Source organism: Phyllostomus hastatus, unplaced genomic scaffold (assembly GCF_019186645.2).
Source record: "Phyllostomus hastatus isolate PE091 unplaced genomic scaffold, TTU_PhHast_1.1 phas_scaffold_39, whole genome shotgun sequence".
Taxonomy (NCBI): Eukaryota; Metazoa; Chordata; class Mammalia; order Chiroptera; family Phyllostomidae; genus Phyllostomus; species Phyllostomus hastatus.
Window position 1 is genome coordinate 29,343,963 of NW_025334028.1, and position 18,825 is coordinate 29,362,787.

Consider the following 18,825-nt stretch of genomic DNA (forward strand, 5'->3'; position numbering starts at 1 on the left):
AGTTGATTATCTGGCAACATGACACAAGTGTGCTCATGTTGGGTCTCTTCATCACCACCATCAAAGATGTTTTAACTCAGCGCAGAGGTATACACAAGTATCAAAGGCCACGATTTAACAAGTCAACACTACGTCTTCATCTTTTACCAAGGTCCGATGGAAGGGAAGGGCCCGCTCTTGGTCCGTCCTGGAGCGCAAACCGCCCCGCCCTACTCCGCTGTGAACCTCAGGTCCTACATAATGCCTGGTTGCTGTGAGCCCCTGCCTAGACGGCTGAAGGCGGCGAGCGGTGCCAGCCCTCTAGGGCCCAGACGCTTTGCAACACAGAAACACCTCCCCCACTGCCAGCGACTAGGGGCTGAGCGGGCCGCGGGTCCCGCCCCATCTTGGGTAGCGTCACGGCTACGCAAGGGGCGCGCAGGGAGGCGGGGCCGCCTGGAAGTCGGCGGATTGCTCTTGCAGCGCTGCCGATCCTTCTTCGCAGGGTCTCCCAGTCGTCGCAGTGGCCGCCTCCGTCTCCATTTCTGCAACATGGCTTTCGTAACCAGGCAGTTCGTGCGCACCGTATCCTCTACGTCCACAGCTTCAGCCTCGGCAAAGAAAATCGTCATCAAGCACGTGGCGGTCATTGGCGGCGGGCTGATGGGCGCCGGTATTGCCCAGGTGAGCAGCCCAGCGGCACCGCTGCCCGTTCGCTTTGCTGCCCACCTGAGTTGAGAGCGCTAGAGGTAGCTACCTGACGTGTCTCGCAGAGAGGCCGGGGTCCACGGTAGAGCCGGGGAATTTCCTCCCCGCTTCTCCCCCGTGTAGTTGAAACGTCTCGGGTCTGGGCCTGTGACTGTTCATTCCCCAAAGATCCAGAGTCTTGGGACTAAGCCTGTTTCCTGGTCTCTAAGTTCCAGCCGCCCCCAGGGTCCGAGGAGGGCCGGGTGGAGCGTGTTGGTGAATGCGCTTTGGAACTGAGACCTGCAGAGAGAAGGTAGTATTGTTTTGTCCGAGGTTTAGACGTAACGTGCTTGCTTTCTTCTGGGCTTACACCCAAATTGCTTCCAGAGACCAGGATTTTTTAGAATCATATAATCTTTGTAAGAGTAGTTTTCTGCTCTACTAAACGTTTTCCCTTTAAGCCCCTGTGTGCTTCCTTTGCTGGGTTACAAAGAATAATAATAGTTACCACTTTTGTAGAACTTTGTAAAGTTACCTAATCTGCTTCAGAGGCCCTGTGAATCTGCGGAAGGCTATTAACGCAAAGTTGACCTTTCACCCAGTGCCCTCTGTGCCGAAAACCTGAACAGTTTAAGGGCTTGGAGAAGTGGGAGGGGAAGATAAAGCGGCAGGGAGGTCTCCAATCTCAATATATATCTTCAAGACTGCCCTGTACTAGCCAAGCTGTGGCTCAAGGTCAATTGTACAGTTTATTACTCGGATACTGTGATACTTGCCTCATTTATTTTTAGCAAATTCCAGCTCATATTGGAGAACCTTGATTTTCACATCCTAGTTGATTATATTCTTAGCATTTCAGCCCTTTGCAAGTTGTAATGTTGAAGGGAAGACTGATTTTTTTTAGTGGAGACTCAGGTGCATTGGATATAGTCATGAAAGTTTATTTTTCAATGTCCTTCCAGTCAGGTCCACATTTCCATGCTTGATCTTTTAAAAATCTTTTACTATTATTAAATATCATAACTTTCCTGTCCCTGTTGTTTTTTTGCGACATATTAATTTGATTGCATTTTATTCTAAAATCAGTATTTCATTAAGATTTTATCCTTGTAGCTTTTTACAGTTTTTCATGTTTCTGGAACATACATTGCCTATTTTATTGTGTTGATGCTCTTTGGCTGCTAGGTTATGGTGTCTCCCTAATCTATGTCTGCAAGGTATGTGAGGAGTAAATCCCTTTAATGTAAGTCCAAACATTGTACTGCATTATAGTATAGAGATATTTTAGCTTGAGTGCACTTGTATTCCCCTGCACCACCAAAAACCTTCCACAGTGTGAGAGTGAGATTTGTTTTGGGAAAGTATAAAATATTGTATTTGTTTAAAAACATTCAAACAACATTCAGATTTTTTTTAACATATTGATTATTAGGAAGGGAGAGAGAGAAACATCCGTTTGTTGTTTCACTCATTCATTCATGCATTCATTGGTTGCTTCTTGTATGTGCCCTGACTAGGGATCGAACCCCTCAACCTTGGCATATGGGGCAGCACCCACACCAACTGAACTATCCAGCCAGGGTTTAACACCATTGTAAGGGCAAGATATTAGGGCCTAAGCCTCCAGTACCAATACAGGAGATGGATCCAGAAACTATTGTTGATGCTGCCTTGGAGACATCAGTGAAGGAGATTAAAAACCAAGTAGAAAGCAGTCTTTAAGGTTGCTCAGTTCTTGGAGTGCTGTATCCATTATTGGTTGGAAAAGGGTATTATGTTGCACCAAAAGGCCCAGAGGTGACGCCTGATAAAATTATGGGTATGGTGTTGGAACTTTCATACGAGAAAGGAGGGAGGAGACAGACATTGATAGGAACACAGACTTGTGGATGAAATCCTTGAGTAGTTGGACCAGGGAGTGCCTTTTAAAACTTATGGGGGAATAAGAGAGAGCTATTTATCCCACAGGTTGGAAATATAATGGAACTGCTATTCCAAAGTTGATAAAGACCAGAAGTCTAAATAGTGGACAATCATAAGGAACAGTAATTTCATCCTTACAGAACAAGGTTTACAAGAGCCTCATCCACTTTAGATGACAGCTCTAATCCTGTGGAGGGGAACCATGCTTGTCTGCAGAACCACTCTGTGCCGCTCTCAGCCAGTAGGTTGGTTGGGTTCAGCAGTTTAGCTGACCCATTTCTGCACTGCACCCTGGGCATACAGTTGTAAGCAGTGTTGCCTCATTCTTCATGCTCCTTGACCTACACCTCTTGGTACAGGGTAAATCTGTTTCGCTTATTGAGTGCCACAGACAATAGTTGATGTGTTTTGACTGTCGATTGGCTCCAGTTGAATATGGGGAATTGGATGGCCTGTATGCTGGTTCTGCCTCACTTTGGCTGTGTAAACATGGGCAAGTTACTCAACTGTGCCTACTAATCTCTAAAGTAGGACTAATGCTAGTACTAGCCTTATAGGAGGATCTAGATGATTGAATGAATTAGAGCATGTCAGGCACTTAGCACACTGTCTGGTACCTAGTAAGAGCTCATGAAGGGTTAGCTGCCTTTATGGTTATCTTTTTTTTATAATCCTCACCTGAGGATATATAGTCACTGATTTTAGAGAGAGAGGAAGAGAGAGAAACAAATATTGATGTGAGAGAAACATCTGATTGGTTGCCTCCTGCACACACCCCAATCGGGGATCGAACCTCCAACAACTGGGAATCGAACCTGCAGCCTTCAGTGCCTAGGATGATGCTCCACCAACCAAGCCACTTGGCCAGGGCTATATTTATTATCTTCATTGCAGTAATGCTTGTCTTTTTGTCCTTCTCCCCTCATACCATTCCCATTTCTGATTGTTGCTGCTGAGGTAGGCCTATAGTGTTTGGATGGAGAGTATTGGTTGTGATTCTGTTCCATCTTGCTTAATGCTGAAGGCAAGTGCCAGCTGCTACTGCAGTTTGTCCAGGGATCTCTGAAAAGAGGGAAGGCACTTCCTGTTCTCTCTCTATTGTTAATCCTCATAAAATGAGAACAAACTAGCATCTAAGGTAGGCTGCTAATTCAGCTTTTGCTGCACTCTCCTGAACTTTCTGAAATCGTTTTAATTTTAATTAAGGTGTAGTTCTGTTTAAAATCTTAATTTTTTAAAATTTATTATTTTTGCCATATGTTCCAGTTGGTGCTGAGTAGGATGGAAAAAAATTAAGCAGATTTTGTGGGAGTCTGACGCATTTCTTGAGCAATTAAGCAATTTAAAATGAGTGAGGTCTGTGCTTTAATTACAGTTGATCAGAGCACAGGTCATTTGTACATAATGTCTTCTCCAAGAGTATCTACTTGCCTGCCATTGTTTTTTTGTTTGTCTAAAATTTAGAAAAATTGCTTAGACTGCAGGTTAATATTTAAGTAAGGTTAACTTGTTTTTTGTGTTTGCCCATTATACACTTCTGACTTGGTTCTAATTGCCAATTTGTCATCAGCTGGATACTTAGGCTGGCAAAAAGGCCTACAGAATCAAATGACCCTTGAGTGGGGATTAGGTTTTTTTTGCTTTATAAAGGAGGGGCAAAAAGAGCCCAGAGAATTTGTAGTGTTTGTTAAGTTACTGGTGAGGAGTCAGTGAGTTCCCTGGGCATGGCCTTTCAGAGGCCGAATTTCGGAGGGGTTCTTCTCTCCCAAAGTGTGTTTTATCCTCCCGCCCCCCACTTCCTCCCTTTCTTTCTTTTTTTCTTAAAAAGCAAAGAGGGTTCATTTCTTCTGGGGAGAGCTCCTTAGGCTGTTAAAACATAGGAGGGGCAACATTCTAAGCTACAGATGAACATTTCCCTGACATTTGAGTTTGACGAGGGCTCAGGCGACCCAAAAGCTGCTCCTCAGCCACTGAATTTGTTTATCCTTCATTTTTCTCTGCCCTCAGCTCTGAACTTTCTGATGGCGAATAGAAGAGGGATCCGAGTTGTTCTGTATGTTTAACTTTTTCCTCTCGTGTTACCGTGAGTTCTTCTCCGTTGGAATTTGCTGGAAAACAGTGCAGTGGCCTGGGAGAAGTTTTGGGATCACAGAAGACTGGCATAATTTCTCTTTTGACTCTTCTTAGGGGAGGGATATTTTTACTCCCAGGTGTTAACTTCCTCCTCAAGGGTATGGGATGTGGTTATCACAGGTGCTTCCCTCATTTCCTGTATTGTTGCTCACTTCTTGATTGGGCTGTTCTCTGCTCTGTGTGATACACTGGGGCAGTCAGCCAGCTTCTGTCAGCATGTTAGTGTTTGGGCTTGGAGCGGGGCTGACCAGCATAAAAAGAATGCCATGGAATACCTTTGCGCATGGTAGAGTAGAGATGGCCCCTCGGGTTTGGAGTTTTTTCTGCAGTGTGCTAGATCCGGCCTCAGTACTATCTGTCCCCTGGTTGAGTTTCTAATTTCCTTTCCTCCCTCTTCTCACTTTTCTTCTTTTCTGCCTTAGGCACACCCCTCCCTGCCCAGCTTTCCTGGAACCACAGGAAGATAATGCCGCTGCTCTCTGTTCTGTGTCTGGTGAGCGGTGGTCTAATGCTCAAAAGTGAGCAGGCGTGCTAGAGGTTGGATCCCAGCCCTTCCTTTCCTGGCTGTGGGAGCCTTGGGGGAGTCATTTAACCCATCTCTGCCTCTGTCTGTTATCTGGGAATTAGGATGCTTGCTTCAGAGTGTTATGCGAGTTAAATGAACTAAGTGCTTAGAGTCATACTAATGTGTTCAGTGGTGACTATTCAATAAATACTTTTATATAGCTCCATCAGATCTAATCTGGTGTTGACTCTTATTTTAGATTATCCTAACTGTCTTGAAAGATATTTGATAGGGGATATAGGGGAGCTCAAACAATTCTAAAGATGTCAAGACTAATTATGTGGATTGTTGGGGAAAATCTTAGTGCTCCATCTGGGTGTCCAACCTTGTGGCATCTCTGGGCCACACCTGAAGAATAAGAGTTGTCCTGGGCCACACATTAAATACGCAAACACTAACGAAACCTGATGAGCAAAAAACAGGCTTTAAGTAAATTAACAATTTTGTGTTGGGCTGTATTCGTAGCCACCCTGGGCCGCATGCGGCCCGTGGGCTGTAGGTTGGGCACTCCTGCTAGACATTTTTGGGTATTATAATAGTTCACACTCATAAAGCATTTACAACAGAGCCTGACACTTAAAAAGCGAAAAAACTCTACAAATGTGATACTTTATTCTGTTCAAAGTACTTGATGTTTCCATCATTTCACATGACCATTATAATAATCTGTCCTGCAGAGATGGTACTGAGGTCAAGGGTCAGGCAGAGCTGGGGCTGTAACTCTGGTCTCTTAACTCCTGTTCCACTGGCTCGAGATCCCAGAGGCCAAAATAACCACATTCTGCCTGCACCTCTGGCTCTGCTGTCTGTGGGGAGCTGCGGGTGTGGCCTCCATGGACTAGAAGACCCTTCTTGGCTCTCTGGAATCCACAGATACCAGCTGGACCCCTCCTCAGCTGTAGGCTCAAAATTAGAGTCACCTGCTGATCATCTCCACTTGGATGCGCTGCCACCATCTTTCTGTCAATAGACTTGGAGTCCATGGCCAAAACTCAGTTCAACCTTTCCAGAGTTTCCTCCTTTTGTTATTGCCATTGTTGTTCTAGCCACGTGCACTCTGAAGTTAGGGGCGTGGTCAGGTCTACTTCACACTGCAGATGGCTCTGAGGCTTTCCTCTGTGAGGAAGGCTCTTCTCTGCACTTTCCTTTGCAATTTCTGGATCAGGTATTGTTATGTGGATTGTTGTGGGAGCCTCTTAATTAGTCCTTTTCACTGAAACTCCACAATCCTAACAACATTGCCGTATTAACTTTCCTAGGGAGCCGTGTGGATTTGTAGCTCTCTCCTCTACCTAGAAAGTGTCTATCATGGTAACACCTTTTAGAGAGTCTTAAATTTAGCTAAGACTTGATTGATGCTATCAGTGTGGCCCATTATCCCTTCTCCTTTGTAGAATTTGTGGGAGATGGGGTTAGGGGGAGAGCCCTGGGAAGGAAGTTATTGATAATTCCTCTACATTACCAAACCTAGATGCTTACTGAATTTTTTAAAAAATTGTATATTTAACAGACTTCTTACCTAAAAATAGAGACACATTTGCTCAGCTTTTTAGAAATACTTTTTGAAATATAAAAATCTAAGTTTATATAAAGAGGCCAGCCAGTGAATTTAACTGTTTTAAGAACAAGACAGCTGGTTATAGTGGTAAGTTGTGGCTGAAAGCCTCAACAGAATGCCTTTTTCTGATTGTACAAGTTACTGAAGACAACTTGTGCTGATGGCAGTGTTTACAGTATTGCACAACCAGGGATAATTACACTCCCAGGATTGCCAGCTCTGAGAGATGTAACTGATGCATGACTTTTCTCTCCCTGACCAAATCACGAGAGCCCAAGCCGGGCCTCGTTGGCAAGGCACAGGAGCTGGTGAGGCACAGTTAGTGTGGGGAGCACTGATTAGACACACTTCTTCTGGGGGTCAGGAGGAGGTTGGAATTCCAGTGTGGCAGGTAGTTCATGCAGCTCTGTGATTTTTCTGCGAGAATGTAATGATGTTGAGGAAACACAGCCCTGCTGCAGTGTTGGGGCTCATTGGACCAGGTGACGTAGTTCTTACACATTCACCATTCACGTCATGCTTCAGAGAAGCTGCTTCCAGTCTGGTGATGTGTTTGTGAAAATCTAAATTCAGTATGCTTCCGATTGGCATGTTCACGTGGCCCTGTGCCTAGACTACTTACGGGCTTTGACAAGTGTGCTGTTCGCTGGGTCTATTTTTACAGCTCTGAAGCATCCCACCTAAAAATATTTCTCCCTTGCTAAGCCTGCTTTCTACCAAGGCTAGAGAAGCTATGGAGCTGAGGACATAGCCTTCAAATAAATTTTTTTCCATTGCAGATTGCACATCCTCAAGGTCTTACAGGGTGTAGGTCCCTGTCATATAAAACGAGTTCTTTATGAATTGATTTAAATTGGCTGCACAAGTTAAAGTGCCAAGACGAATCTTCCTTATTTATTGTAAAAAATAACATGTTTATGAGAGGAGGGAAAAATTTTATTTTTTGTGGTCCACTGTTCCATTGCCATCTCCACAGAAAGTTGGAATAGCTTGGGTGCATACTTCAGCAACGAGTGGGATTGGTATCCTTGCATGTAAGACACATGAAATTTTTTGCTAAGTAAGAACTCTCAACCAATAATTATGTTTACTTCGTGAGGGGAGGCCCTCAGTTACCCTGATGAAAAGACCCTGGACCTTGGCTTTTCCACGAGATGTATTTGTTCAGTCTCCATTTCCTGAGGTTGTGCCACAGCCAGCTGGCGTCAAGGTACTCGGCAGACAAAGGTGAAAGACATTTAGGAGCCTGCAGTAAGGGAGTAGGGGAGACGACGCTTAAACATGGTCATGACACATTGTGACGGGTGCAGTAGTATGGTATGTGGGGTATTATAGGAGCATGAGGGACACCTACCTGAGGCTGAGAGGATCTTAGGGTGAGGATGTTTAATATCTGGAGGTGATATTCAGGTTTATTTAATCAGGTGAAGTTGGGGAGACGGTGTGGGCAGTGCAGAGGCCTGGAGGTGAGAAAGGCAGCCACAGATGAGGGAAGCGCTAGGCCTCACAGTGTTGGAGTGCTGGGCAGCAGTGGTAGCGTGTCAGAGAGGAGGTGAATGCCTGTCCTGGAGGGCCTTGCATGCCGTGTGGAGGGACTTCTGTCTTGTCCTGCGGTCACTGGGAGCCACTGAAGAGTTCAATGGAGTAAGCAATAAACTACCTTTCACAGAATTACGTTTAGGTAGAACACTAGTGCCTGCATATGATCTTAGGTGAATAATTTTTCTGCGTTAGTTTGTTTTTTGCCTTGGTAAAATGAAGGTGTTATGTTGAATCACAACAGAGGTCTTTTCTTTAAATCGTAAACAAAACATGTAGAAAATAAAATTTATTGTTTTAACCATTTAAAAATGTACAGTTCTGTGGCATTTAAGTACCTGCACACTGTTGTGAAGCCATCATAATCATTCATCTCCAGAACTCTCTTCAGTTTGCAAAACTGAAACTCTATGCCCATTAAAAATACTAACTCCCCATCTCCCAACCCCTAGCAAACACTGCTTCACTTTCTGTCACTATGAATTTGGCTATTCCAGGTACCTCATATAAGTGGAATCATGCAGTATTCATCCTTATCTGACTGGCTTATTTCTTTTTTTTTTTTTTTTAGATTTTATTTACTTATTTTTAGAGAGAGAGAGAGAGAGAGAGAAACATCAATGTGTGGTTGCTGGGGGTTATGGCCTGCAACCCAGGGATGTACCCTGGCTGGGAATCGAACCTGCAACACTTCGGTTTGCAGCCCACGCTCAATCCACTGAGCTATGCCAGCCAGGGCTAACTGGCTTATTTCACCTGATACAATATTTTCAAGGTTCATATGTGTTGTAGCGTGTGTCATAATTCCTTCCTTTTTAGAAATTTTAGATATAACTGCCAGGATAACATTGTATTAGTTTCAGATAGATGTACAAGGTCATTGTTCAATATTTGTGCATATTGATCAGTGATTGCCATAGTAAGTTTAATTGACATCTCTCACAACATTTTTATTCTTGTGATGAAATTTTTTAAGACCCACTCTGTTACCAACTGTCAAATATACAATATAGTATTATTAACTATATAGCTGGGAGTTTGTACTTTTTAACCCCCTTCACTGCTGCCTCCCTTGCCTCTGGCATCTACCAGTCTGTCTCTGTATCCATGTTTTTTGTTTGTTTTTAGATTCCACATGTAAATGAGATCATATGGTATGTCTTTCTTTGTCTAACTTATTTCACTTAACCATAATGCCCACAAGGTCTAGCCATGTTACAGATGGCAAGATTACTTCGTTTTTATGTCTGAATAATATTGCTTTGTGTGCATGTACGTACACACACACCACATTTTCTTTATCCATTCATTCATCGATGCACACTTAGGTTGCTTCCATATATTGGCTATTGTAAATAGTGCTGCAGTGAACATGGATGTACATACATCTTTTTTAGCTAGTGCTTTCATTTTTTTTTTTTGATAAAAAGTGGAATTGCTGGATTATATGGTAATTCCATTTTTAATATTTTGAGGAACCTCCCTACTGTTTTTTATGGTAGCTGCACCAATTTACATTCCCATTAAAAGCACAGGGGTTCTCTTTTCTTCATATCCTCTCTGACATTTACTTTTTGACAGCCATTCTAACAGGACAGGTGTGAGATGCCATCCCATTGTGGTTTTGATTTGCATTCCCCTGATGATTGGTGATGCTGAGCACCTTTTCAGTTAATTCTTGAATATCTGTGTGTCTTACTTGGAAAAATAATCTATTCAATTCCTCTGCCCATTTTTAAATTAGATTTTTTTCCTTTTCTTTTTTTTTTTTTGCTGTTGAGTTGTATGAGTTCTTTTTGTATCTTGGCTATGAACCCCTTATCAGATATGTAATTTGCAGATGCTGTCTCTCATTCAGTGTGCTATCTTTTCATTTTGTTGGTGGTTTCCTTGGCTGTGCAGAAGCATTTTAGTTTAATGGAGTCCCACTTGTTATTTCAGTTTTGTTGCCTTTGCTTTTGGTGTCAAATTAAAAAAATCATCACTAAGACCAATGTCAGGGAGCTTGCCTCCTACATTTTTTTCTAGTTTAATGACCTCAGGTTTTACATTCAAATCTTTAACCCATTTTGAGTTAACTTTTGTGAGTGGTATAAGTTAGTGGCCCAGTTTCATTCTTTTGCATGTGGCTGTCCAGTTTCCCCAACACCATTTATTGAAGAAAGTGTCCTTTCCCCACTGAATGTTTTTGGCTGCTTTGTCATAAATTAATTGACCATATATGTGTGGGTTTAATTTTGGGCTCTCTATCTATTCTATTGATCTGTGTCTCTGTTTTTCTGCCAACACTGTACTGTTTTTGATTACTGTAGTTTTGTAATACAGTTTGAAATCAGGGCACATGATGTCTCCAGCTTTGTTCATCTTTCTCAAGATTGCTTTGGCTCTTTGAGGTCTTTCCTGGTTCCATACAAACTTCAGGATTCTTTGTTCTATTCCTATAATATTGCCATTGGGATTTTGATAGTGGTTGCTTGAGCCTATTGATTACTTTGGGTAGTATCGACATTTTAACAATATGAATTCTGTTAGTCCATGAGAATATCTTTCCAATTATTTGTGTCTTCAGTTTCTCTAGTCAATGCTTATCATTTTCTTATGTCTTTATATAGGTCTTTTACCTCCTTGGTTAAATTTATTCCTAGGCATTTTGCTCTTTTTGTTGCAGTTATTATAGAATCATTTTCTTAGTTTGTCTTTCTGCTAGTTTGTTATTGATGTAGTGGAAATGGAACATTTTTGTGTATTGATTTGGTATCCTGCAAGTTTACAGATTTTTTTTCTTCCTGTTTTAGGAAATAAGATTCCACTGGAATATTTTTAATGGAACAATATTTCATTACATGTACATACACATTTTGTTTATCTATTCATCATTGATGGACACTTGTGTTGCTTCTGCCTTTTGGCTGTTGTGAATAATGCTGCTATGAACATGGGTGTACAGATATCTGGTAGAGGCTTTGTTTTCGATTCTTTTGGGTGTATACTCAGAAGTGGTTTGTCATACAGTGTTCCACAGTGCCTGCACCATTTCACATTCCCATCAGCAGTGCACAAGGGTTTCAGTTTTTCCATATCCTTGCCAACATGTATTTCCTATTTTTTTAATAATAGCCATCCTAACGGATATGAATAGATCAGAGGTTTTTACACTGTGCTCTATGGACTTTAGGGGTTCCATGAATCTCCTTGATGGTTCCCAAACTTCCCTTCCCTGGCCTCTGTTTTACATATTGCTCTTCTCTTTGAATTTCTATGAAGAAAAATTTTATGGCTAAGAAAGTTTGGAAAGCCACTGCACTGAATGATCGATCTCTAGGGTATCTTCCTGTTTGAAAGTTGATGGTTTTGATTATCTATAACTAATAAACATGAACAATAAATGCTTTTGCTCATCTCTGACATTACAGTGGTTGAGAAACAAAGGTGCCTCAGTTTCCCTAGTGTGGTACAGAAGAAACCTGTGTTGGAAGGAGTGAACTTATGGGTCTGTGGCTAATCCTTGACCTGTTGACACATGTGCCCCTCAGAGAGGGACACAAACACAGGGTCTGCATGCCTCTGCCCTTGCCCACAGCCCCTTTAGACAAAGGTGTATGACACATTCACACCCTGGAGGAAACCAAGTGTGAATCTGCTTTGAAGCCCCAGGAGCGGTCACACTGCACAGTACTTGTCCGCCAGTTCCCCCTCTGCCTGGCATTCTGCCAACTGATCACCAGAAGAACAGAGTGTTGGGAACCGCCCTGACTGGTATCAGAAGCTGAAACCCCCGCCTAGCTAAGGCTAAGGGAACGCCCTTGGAACTGTAAGCCAGCAAGGAGATAAAAGCTTATCTTCCTGGCAGGAATGCTGTTTCTGCTGCTTTATTCATAACTGAACCCCCAAAAGCTTGGTCGGGTTAGCCAAAGACGGGTAAGATTCCCCACGGGGGAACGACCTAAGCCAGGCACAATCACTTTGGGAGGCCCCCCCCCCAAAAGAAGGACTTGGGGGGCTGCAGCAAAAGGGGGTGATGGACCCTCGCTCCTTGGCTTTGACATAGCCTGGGTTCTCAGCGTCTGGGAGAAAATCTCCTTATCTCTTGGTTACCTAGTTCCCTTGCTCCACCTAAGCCTAAAACAGTGACAGGGTGGTGCAGCTCGGTACTGAGAAGTGCGGATTTCCCGGGGTGATCAGGCCTAAGAAAGAATATGTAAATTACTGTGAAACCTTCTTTGTTTAGAATGCTCTCAGTTGAATGAGAAGGGTCTTAGGAGGAAGTTAGTTTGTTCCTCAGTCTTACAGCTCTTTGACCCCAACTCAATAGACCGGCAGAGTTCTTTGTTTTCTATAGTTCCTTACTTCCCCTAATGAGTACTGTACTTTACCTGAATTATTATGCAAAATGAGCCTAATAAAAGCAGGTATGGACGGTAAATCAGCGCGCTCCCCCACTGGGGGGTGGCCATTTCGTCCCCTACTTCCCCACAGAAACTAGTTTGTCTCTGTGCATGTGGTGTTTTTTCTCGCGTGTTTATCGTCGAGCCATCCACAGCGTTCCGTGGTCACTGCTGGCCGGAGACCCCCGCGCAACAACAGAGACTTTCGTAAGCATTTTTTTCCACTTGGTAATTGACTAAAGACTTCGGTTATTAACTTTTTTCTTTCTATCCTTTTCAAGCTAATGTGATTTTTCATAAATCTAAAATGACTTGAAAGTTGCATAAAATTTGTTACCATTTCTAACAATAAAACCTGTCATGATTCGTTGAGAACTTACTCCTAAAATGATTTACACACTGAATCTTTTAAAAAACAGGTCTATTATCCATGTATTCTCTTCATGAATATTATCAAGTGTCTCCCACATGCTGGACGTTGGGCTGGGCGACAGGTCAGATGTGATTGCTCCTCCTGAGGAGCTCTCCGCGATAAAGGCACAGACTGCCCACCTGCCAGATGAAAGTTTCGGTGGTTTAAATACCTTAAGATAAGGCTCTAAGCACTTAAGATGTATGACATATAGGGTATGTCTTCTTACAGTAAGGAAAAGGGGACAGTTAAGAAGTATATATTAAAAAAGACATGTATATATTGTACTGTATATATGTATATGACAGTCATACTTTGTGGAAATTCTGGTGGGCTGCAGAGAGGGGTGTGCCAGAGCCACGCTACATTGGGATTTGTGGTAACAGCAACTCCACACTCTGAAGATGTGGGTGATGTAACAGCTGTTTTGGAAAAGTTTCCAGGTATTACCTTGAATTCATCATCAAAATTTGATATTGGTCAACTATTCCATCTTTCCTCTTTACTGCCTGGAATTTTTCCTACATACTGGTTGGTTAATGACCTTTTCTCTGAGATTTGTGGGTTTTTACAACATGAAATAGCAGTGAAATAGTGGTTGTGCTCACATGCTGGGGATTGGGCCACCATAATTACATAACTGAGTGGCTATTCATGGCTCACACCAGCTCCATGCCTTGTTTATTTTCTTCCAGTATTTCAAGTCTGGTGTTAAAGACTTGCTGTATCTGTAAATTAGTAGAGGCACAAGAGGAAGTGACCTCCGTTGCACTAAAGCAGAGATAGCCTTTGTTGAATTATGACAGATGAATTCGAGTCCCCCAGGCAGCACCAAGGCAGGAGCTTCCTGGTGGTGGAAACCACTTAGGCAGGGCGTGGAGCTATGGACCAGCATGGAAGAGAAGTGTGGTGCGGCTGGAGAAGAGCACAAGCTTAGGTTACTACACACTGAAGCATTTGGTATTTAGCAGTTATTTATTGGACAACCATGATGTGCAGGGCATGTGGTAAGTACTAGGGGACACAAAGACCAAATAATTCCTGCCATTACAGGATTTTAAATCTAAGAGCAGAGATCGTTAGTAAAAGATCTAAATGGCACAGTTTACTTTGGTATAAAGTAGCATAATAAGAGCAATAAAAAGCTAGCTTTGAGGTTTCAAAAAGAGGAAAGAGTACATTAATTTGGGGAGGAAAAAAAGCTTCGCTGGGGAGTGCGACATTTGAAATGGGCCTTGGATAATGGGTAGACTTTCTTTGACAGTAAGGGTGAGGTTAAAAGGAAAGTGTCGTTCAGCCAGATTGTGACCCTCAGGTAAATGGCACCATTAATGAAGGTCAAGAAGAACTGATTCCAGGGTAAAGATGGTGACTATAGCTTAGGACAGAATATGTTGGTTTCAGGCACAGTTGGAATTTGAGGATGATTGAGATTCCAGAAGGAAAGCATGTAGAGACAGAAGAATACCGAAAGCAGAACTCTGAGGGATACCTTTGTTTAGAGCGTGAAAAGATTAAGAGAAGTCAGTTAATATGGCTCAAATGAATAGACAGATAAGAACTAGAAATGAAGCCCTGGTTGACAGTGTGTAGGCTGCACAAGATGGAGCCAAGTAACAGGCCTTGATGTTATCAATCAGAAGACTGTTGGTACGTTACCTGTGATTTGTTTCCTCCAGCAACAAATGTGGTGGTGGAGGAGCCATGTCACTAGGGTATATGAATTGCAAGACTCAGGAGAAAGTGGGAGTCCCTAATATAGTAATGAGAGCATCAGCTACCAGGCATTGTGCACTTTCCGTGTGTCTGGCCTTGGGCTGAGCACTTTAATCTGTTAATCCTCACTACAAACCTGTAAGATAGGTGCTGTTATTAACCCTTATTACAGGTCAGGAAACCATAGGTAGAGAGGGTGCATCACTTGCCCAGAGTCGTGTAGTAACTGGCTAAGCCCGGGTTTAAACCTAGGAAGTCCAGTTCTGGAACTTGTGCTCTGCATGCTACTGGGCCACCCGGGAATTGAAGGATTTTGGTGGGAAAGTGATGGCCAGCATCAGGTGCCTAAGAATATTTGTGTCCCCGACACTCCTTACTTTTAACATTTTTTTTTAAATTTTTATATATTTTATTGATTATGCTATTTCAGTTGTCCCATTTTTTTCTCCCCTTTGTTCCCTTCCACCTGGCACCCCCCTTCCACCATCATTTCCTCGCTTTAGTTCATGTCCATGGGTTGTACATGTAAGTTCTTTGGCTTCTCCATTTCCTATACTATTTTTAACCTCCCTCTTGTCTATCTTGTACCTACCATTTATGCTTCTTATTCCCTGTACCTTTTCCCCCATTCTCCCCTGTCCCTGATTCCCCTCCCCGCTGATAACCCTCCATGCAATCTCTGTTTTTGTGAATCTGTTCCAGTTTTAGTTGTTTGCTTAGTTTGTTTGTTTTTTTTTTTTTTAGGTTTGGTTGTTGATAGTTGTGAGTTTGTGGTCATTTTACTGTTCATATTTTTTCTTTTTTCTTTTTCTTTTAAAGAGATAAGTCTCTTTAACATTTCACATAATAACAGCTTGGTGATGATGAACTCCTTTAACTTGACCTTATCTGGGAAGCACTTTATCTGCCCTTCCATTCTAAATGATAGCTTTTCTAGATAGAAAAATCTTGGATATAGGTCCTTGCCTTTCATGACATCAAATACTTCTTTCCAAACCCTTCTTGCCTGTAGGGTCTCATTTGAGAAATCAGCCGATACCTTTATGGGAATTCCTTTGTAGGTAACTGTCTCCTTTTCTCTTGCTGCTTTTAAGATTCTCTCCTTATCTTTAATCTTCTGTAATGTCATTATGATGTGTCTTGGTGTGTGCTTCCTTGAGTCCAAGTTGCTTGGGACTCTGAGCTTCTTGGACTTCCTGGAAGTCTATTTCCTTTGCCAGACTGGGGAAGTTTTCCTTCATTATGTTTTCAATTAAGTTTTCAATTTCTTGCTCTTCCTCTTCTGGCACCTCTACGATTTGGATGTTGGAACATTTAAAGTTGTCCCAGAGGTTTCTCAGCCTCTTTTCATCTTTTTGAATTCTTGTTCCTTCATTCTGTTCTGGTTGAATGTTTATTTCTTCCTTCTCCTCCAAACCATTCATTTGAGTCCCAGTTTCCTTCCCATCACTGTTTGTTCCCTGTACATTTTCCTTTATTTCACTTTTCATACGCTTCATTTTTTCCTGTATTTTGTGACCACACTCAACCAGTTCTGTGAGCTTCCTGATTACCAATGTTTTGAACTCTGCATTTGATAGGTTGGCTCTCTTTTTGTTGCTTAGTTGTATTTTTTCTGGAGCTTTGATCTGTTCTTTCATTTTGGCTTTTAGTCTCAGCATGCCTGTTACTTAGTAAGGGGCAGTGTTGCGCGTGGGTCTCCGGCCAGCAGTGACCACGGAACGCTGTGGATGGCTCGACGAAACACACGCGAGAAAAAACAACACATGCACAGAGACAAACTAGTTTCTGTGGGGAAGTAGGGACGAAATGGCCACCCCCCTAGTGGGGGAGCGCGCTGATTTACCGTCCATACCTGCTTTTATTGGGCTCATTTTGCATAATAATTCAGGTAAAGTACAGTACTCATTAGGGGAAGTAAGGAACTATAGAAAACAAAGAACTCTGCCGGTCTATTGAGTTGGGGGTCAAAGAGCTGTAAGACTGAGGAACAAACTAACTTCCTCCTAAGACCCTTCTCATTCAACTGAGAGCATTCTAAACAAAGAAGGTTTCACAGTAATTTACATATTCTTTCTTAGGCCTGATCACCCCGGGAAATCCGCACTTCCCAGTACCGAGCTGTACTACCCTGTCATTGTTTCAGGCTTAGGTGGAGCAAGGGAACTAGGTAACCAAGAGATAAGGAGATTTTTTTCCCAGACGCTGAGAACTCAGGCTATGTCAAAGCCGAGGAGCGAGGGTCCATCACCCCCTTTTGCTGCAGCCCCCCAAGTCCTTCTTTTGGGGGCCTCCCAAAGTGATTGTGCCTGGCTTAGGTTGTTCCCCCCGTGGGGAATCTTACCCGTCTTGGCTAACCGACCAAGCTTTTGGGGTTCAGTTATAAATAAAGCAGCAGAAGCAGCATTCCTGCCAGGAAGATAAGCTTTTGTCTCCTTGCTGGCTTACAGTTCCAAGGGCGTTCCCTTAGCCTTAGCTAGGGCGGGGGTTTCAGCCTCTGATACCAGTCAGGGCGGTTCCCAACAGGGCGGAGCCTTAGGCGTACACCAAGGTGGGGCAACCCATGTTGCTGTGCTGTGGTGCTGTATATGGGGGAGGGTCTGAGAGGGAACAGTGCCACTTGCTCTCTGCTTTCAGTCACTTCCCCCGCTACCCACAATCAAATTGGGCCCATCTGGTGCTGATTCCCAGGTGGGTGGTTTTGTGTATGTTCTAGCATTCTGTGGGTCTCTCCAAAGAACTCTCCTGTGAGGCTGGGAGTTTCTCCCACTGCCACAACCCCCACAGGTTTTTTCAGTCAGAGGTTTTGAAGCTTTATTTCCCTGCACTGGAACCCTGGGTTGGGGTGTCTGTCTCTGTATTCAAATGTGGGGCCACCTGTTCCGCCAGCCACCGCCTTACCAGGTCTGCCAGCTGCCACATTGCTACTCACCGTCTATGTCTTGGCTGCCTGTTTCTGCCCCTCCTACCAGTATGGATGAATGTTTCTTCTTTAACTGCTTGGTTGTCTAACTTTCATACAGTTCAATTTTCTGTCAGTTCTGGTTGTTTTTTATTTTTATTTATTATCTATCTATTTATTTATTTTAATTGTTCAAGTACAGTTTTCTGCCTTTTCCCCCATCCCAGTCCACTCCCCCAGCCCTCCCCACCTCCCTCTCATTTCCACTCCCCCTTGTTATTATCCATGTGTCATTTATACTTGTTCCTACAAACCCTTCTCCTTTTCCCCTAAATTCCCTCCTCTCTGGTCACTGTCAGCCTGTTCTCAATTTCAGTGTCTTTAGTTATATTTTGCTTATTTGTTTGTTTTGTTGATTAGGTTCCTGTTAAAGGTGAGATCATGTGGTATTTGTCTTTCACTGCCTGGCTTATTTCGCTTAGCATAATGCTTTCCAGCTCCATCCATGCTGTTGCAAAGGGTAGGAGATCCTTCTTTCTTTCTGCTGCATAGAACTCCATTGTGTAAATGTACCATAGTTCTTTGATCCATTCATTTACTGATGGGCACCTAGGTTGCTTCCAGCACTTGAGTTTTGTAAGTTATGCCTCTATGAACATTGGGGTGCGTAGGGTCTTTTGAATTGGTGTTTCAGGGTTCTTAGGATATAATCCTAGCAGTGGAATTGCTGGGTCAAAAGGCAGAACCATTTTTAGTTTTCTGAGGAAGTTCCATACTGTTTTCCATAGTGGTTGTACCAGTCTGCAATCCCACCAGCAGTGCACTAGGGACACCTTTTCTCTACAACCTCTCCAACACTTGTTGCTTGTTGCTTTGCTTATCATGGCCATTATGACCTGTGTGAGGTGGTATCTCATTGTGGTTTTAATTTGCATCTCTCTGATACCTAGCGATACTGAGCATCTTTTCATGTGTCCCTGGACCCTATGTATGTCCTCCTTGGAGAAGTATCTGTTCAAGTCCTTT

The 18,825-nt window shown here is 43.0% G+C and overlaps 1 protein-coding gene across 1 annotated transcript in view; it reads left to right on the plus strand.

The window, feature by feature from the left end:
* The first annotated feature begins 407 nt into the window (after positions 1-407).
* The window catches only part of HADH (hydroxyacyl-CoA dehydrogenase), a 50,865-nt gene continuing 32,447 nt past the window's right edge, over positions 408-18,825 (plus strand). The window contains exon 1 of the mRNA XM_045820436.1: positions 408-663. Within this exon, the coding sequence (XP_045676392.1) occupies positions 532-663 (132 nt within the window). The 5' untranslated portion in view covers positions 408-531. The remainder of the gene's footprint in view (positions 664-18,825) is intronic.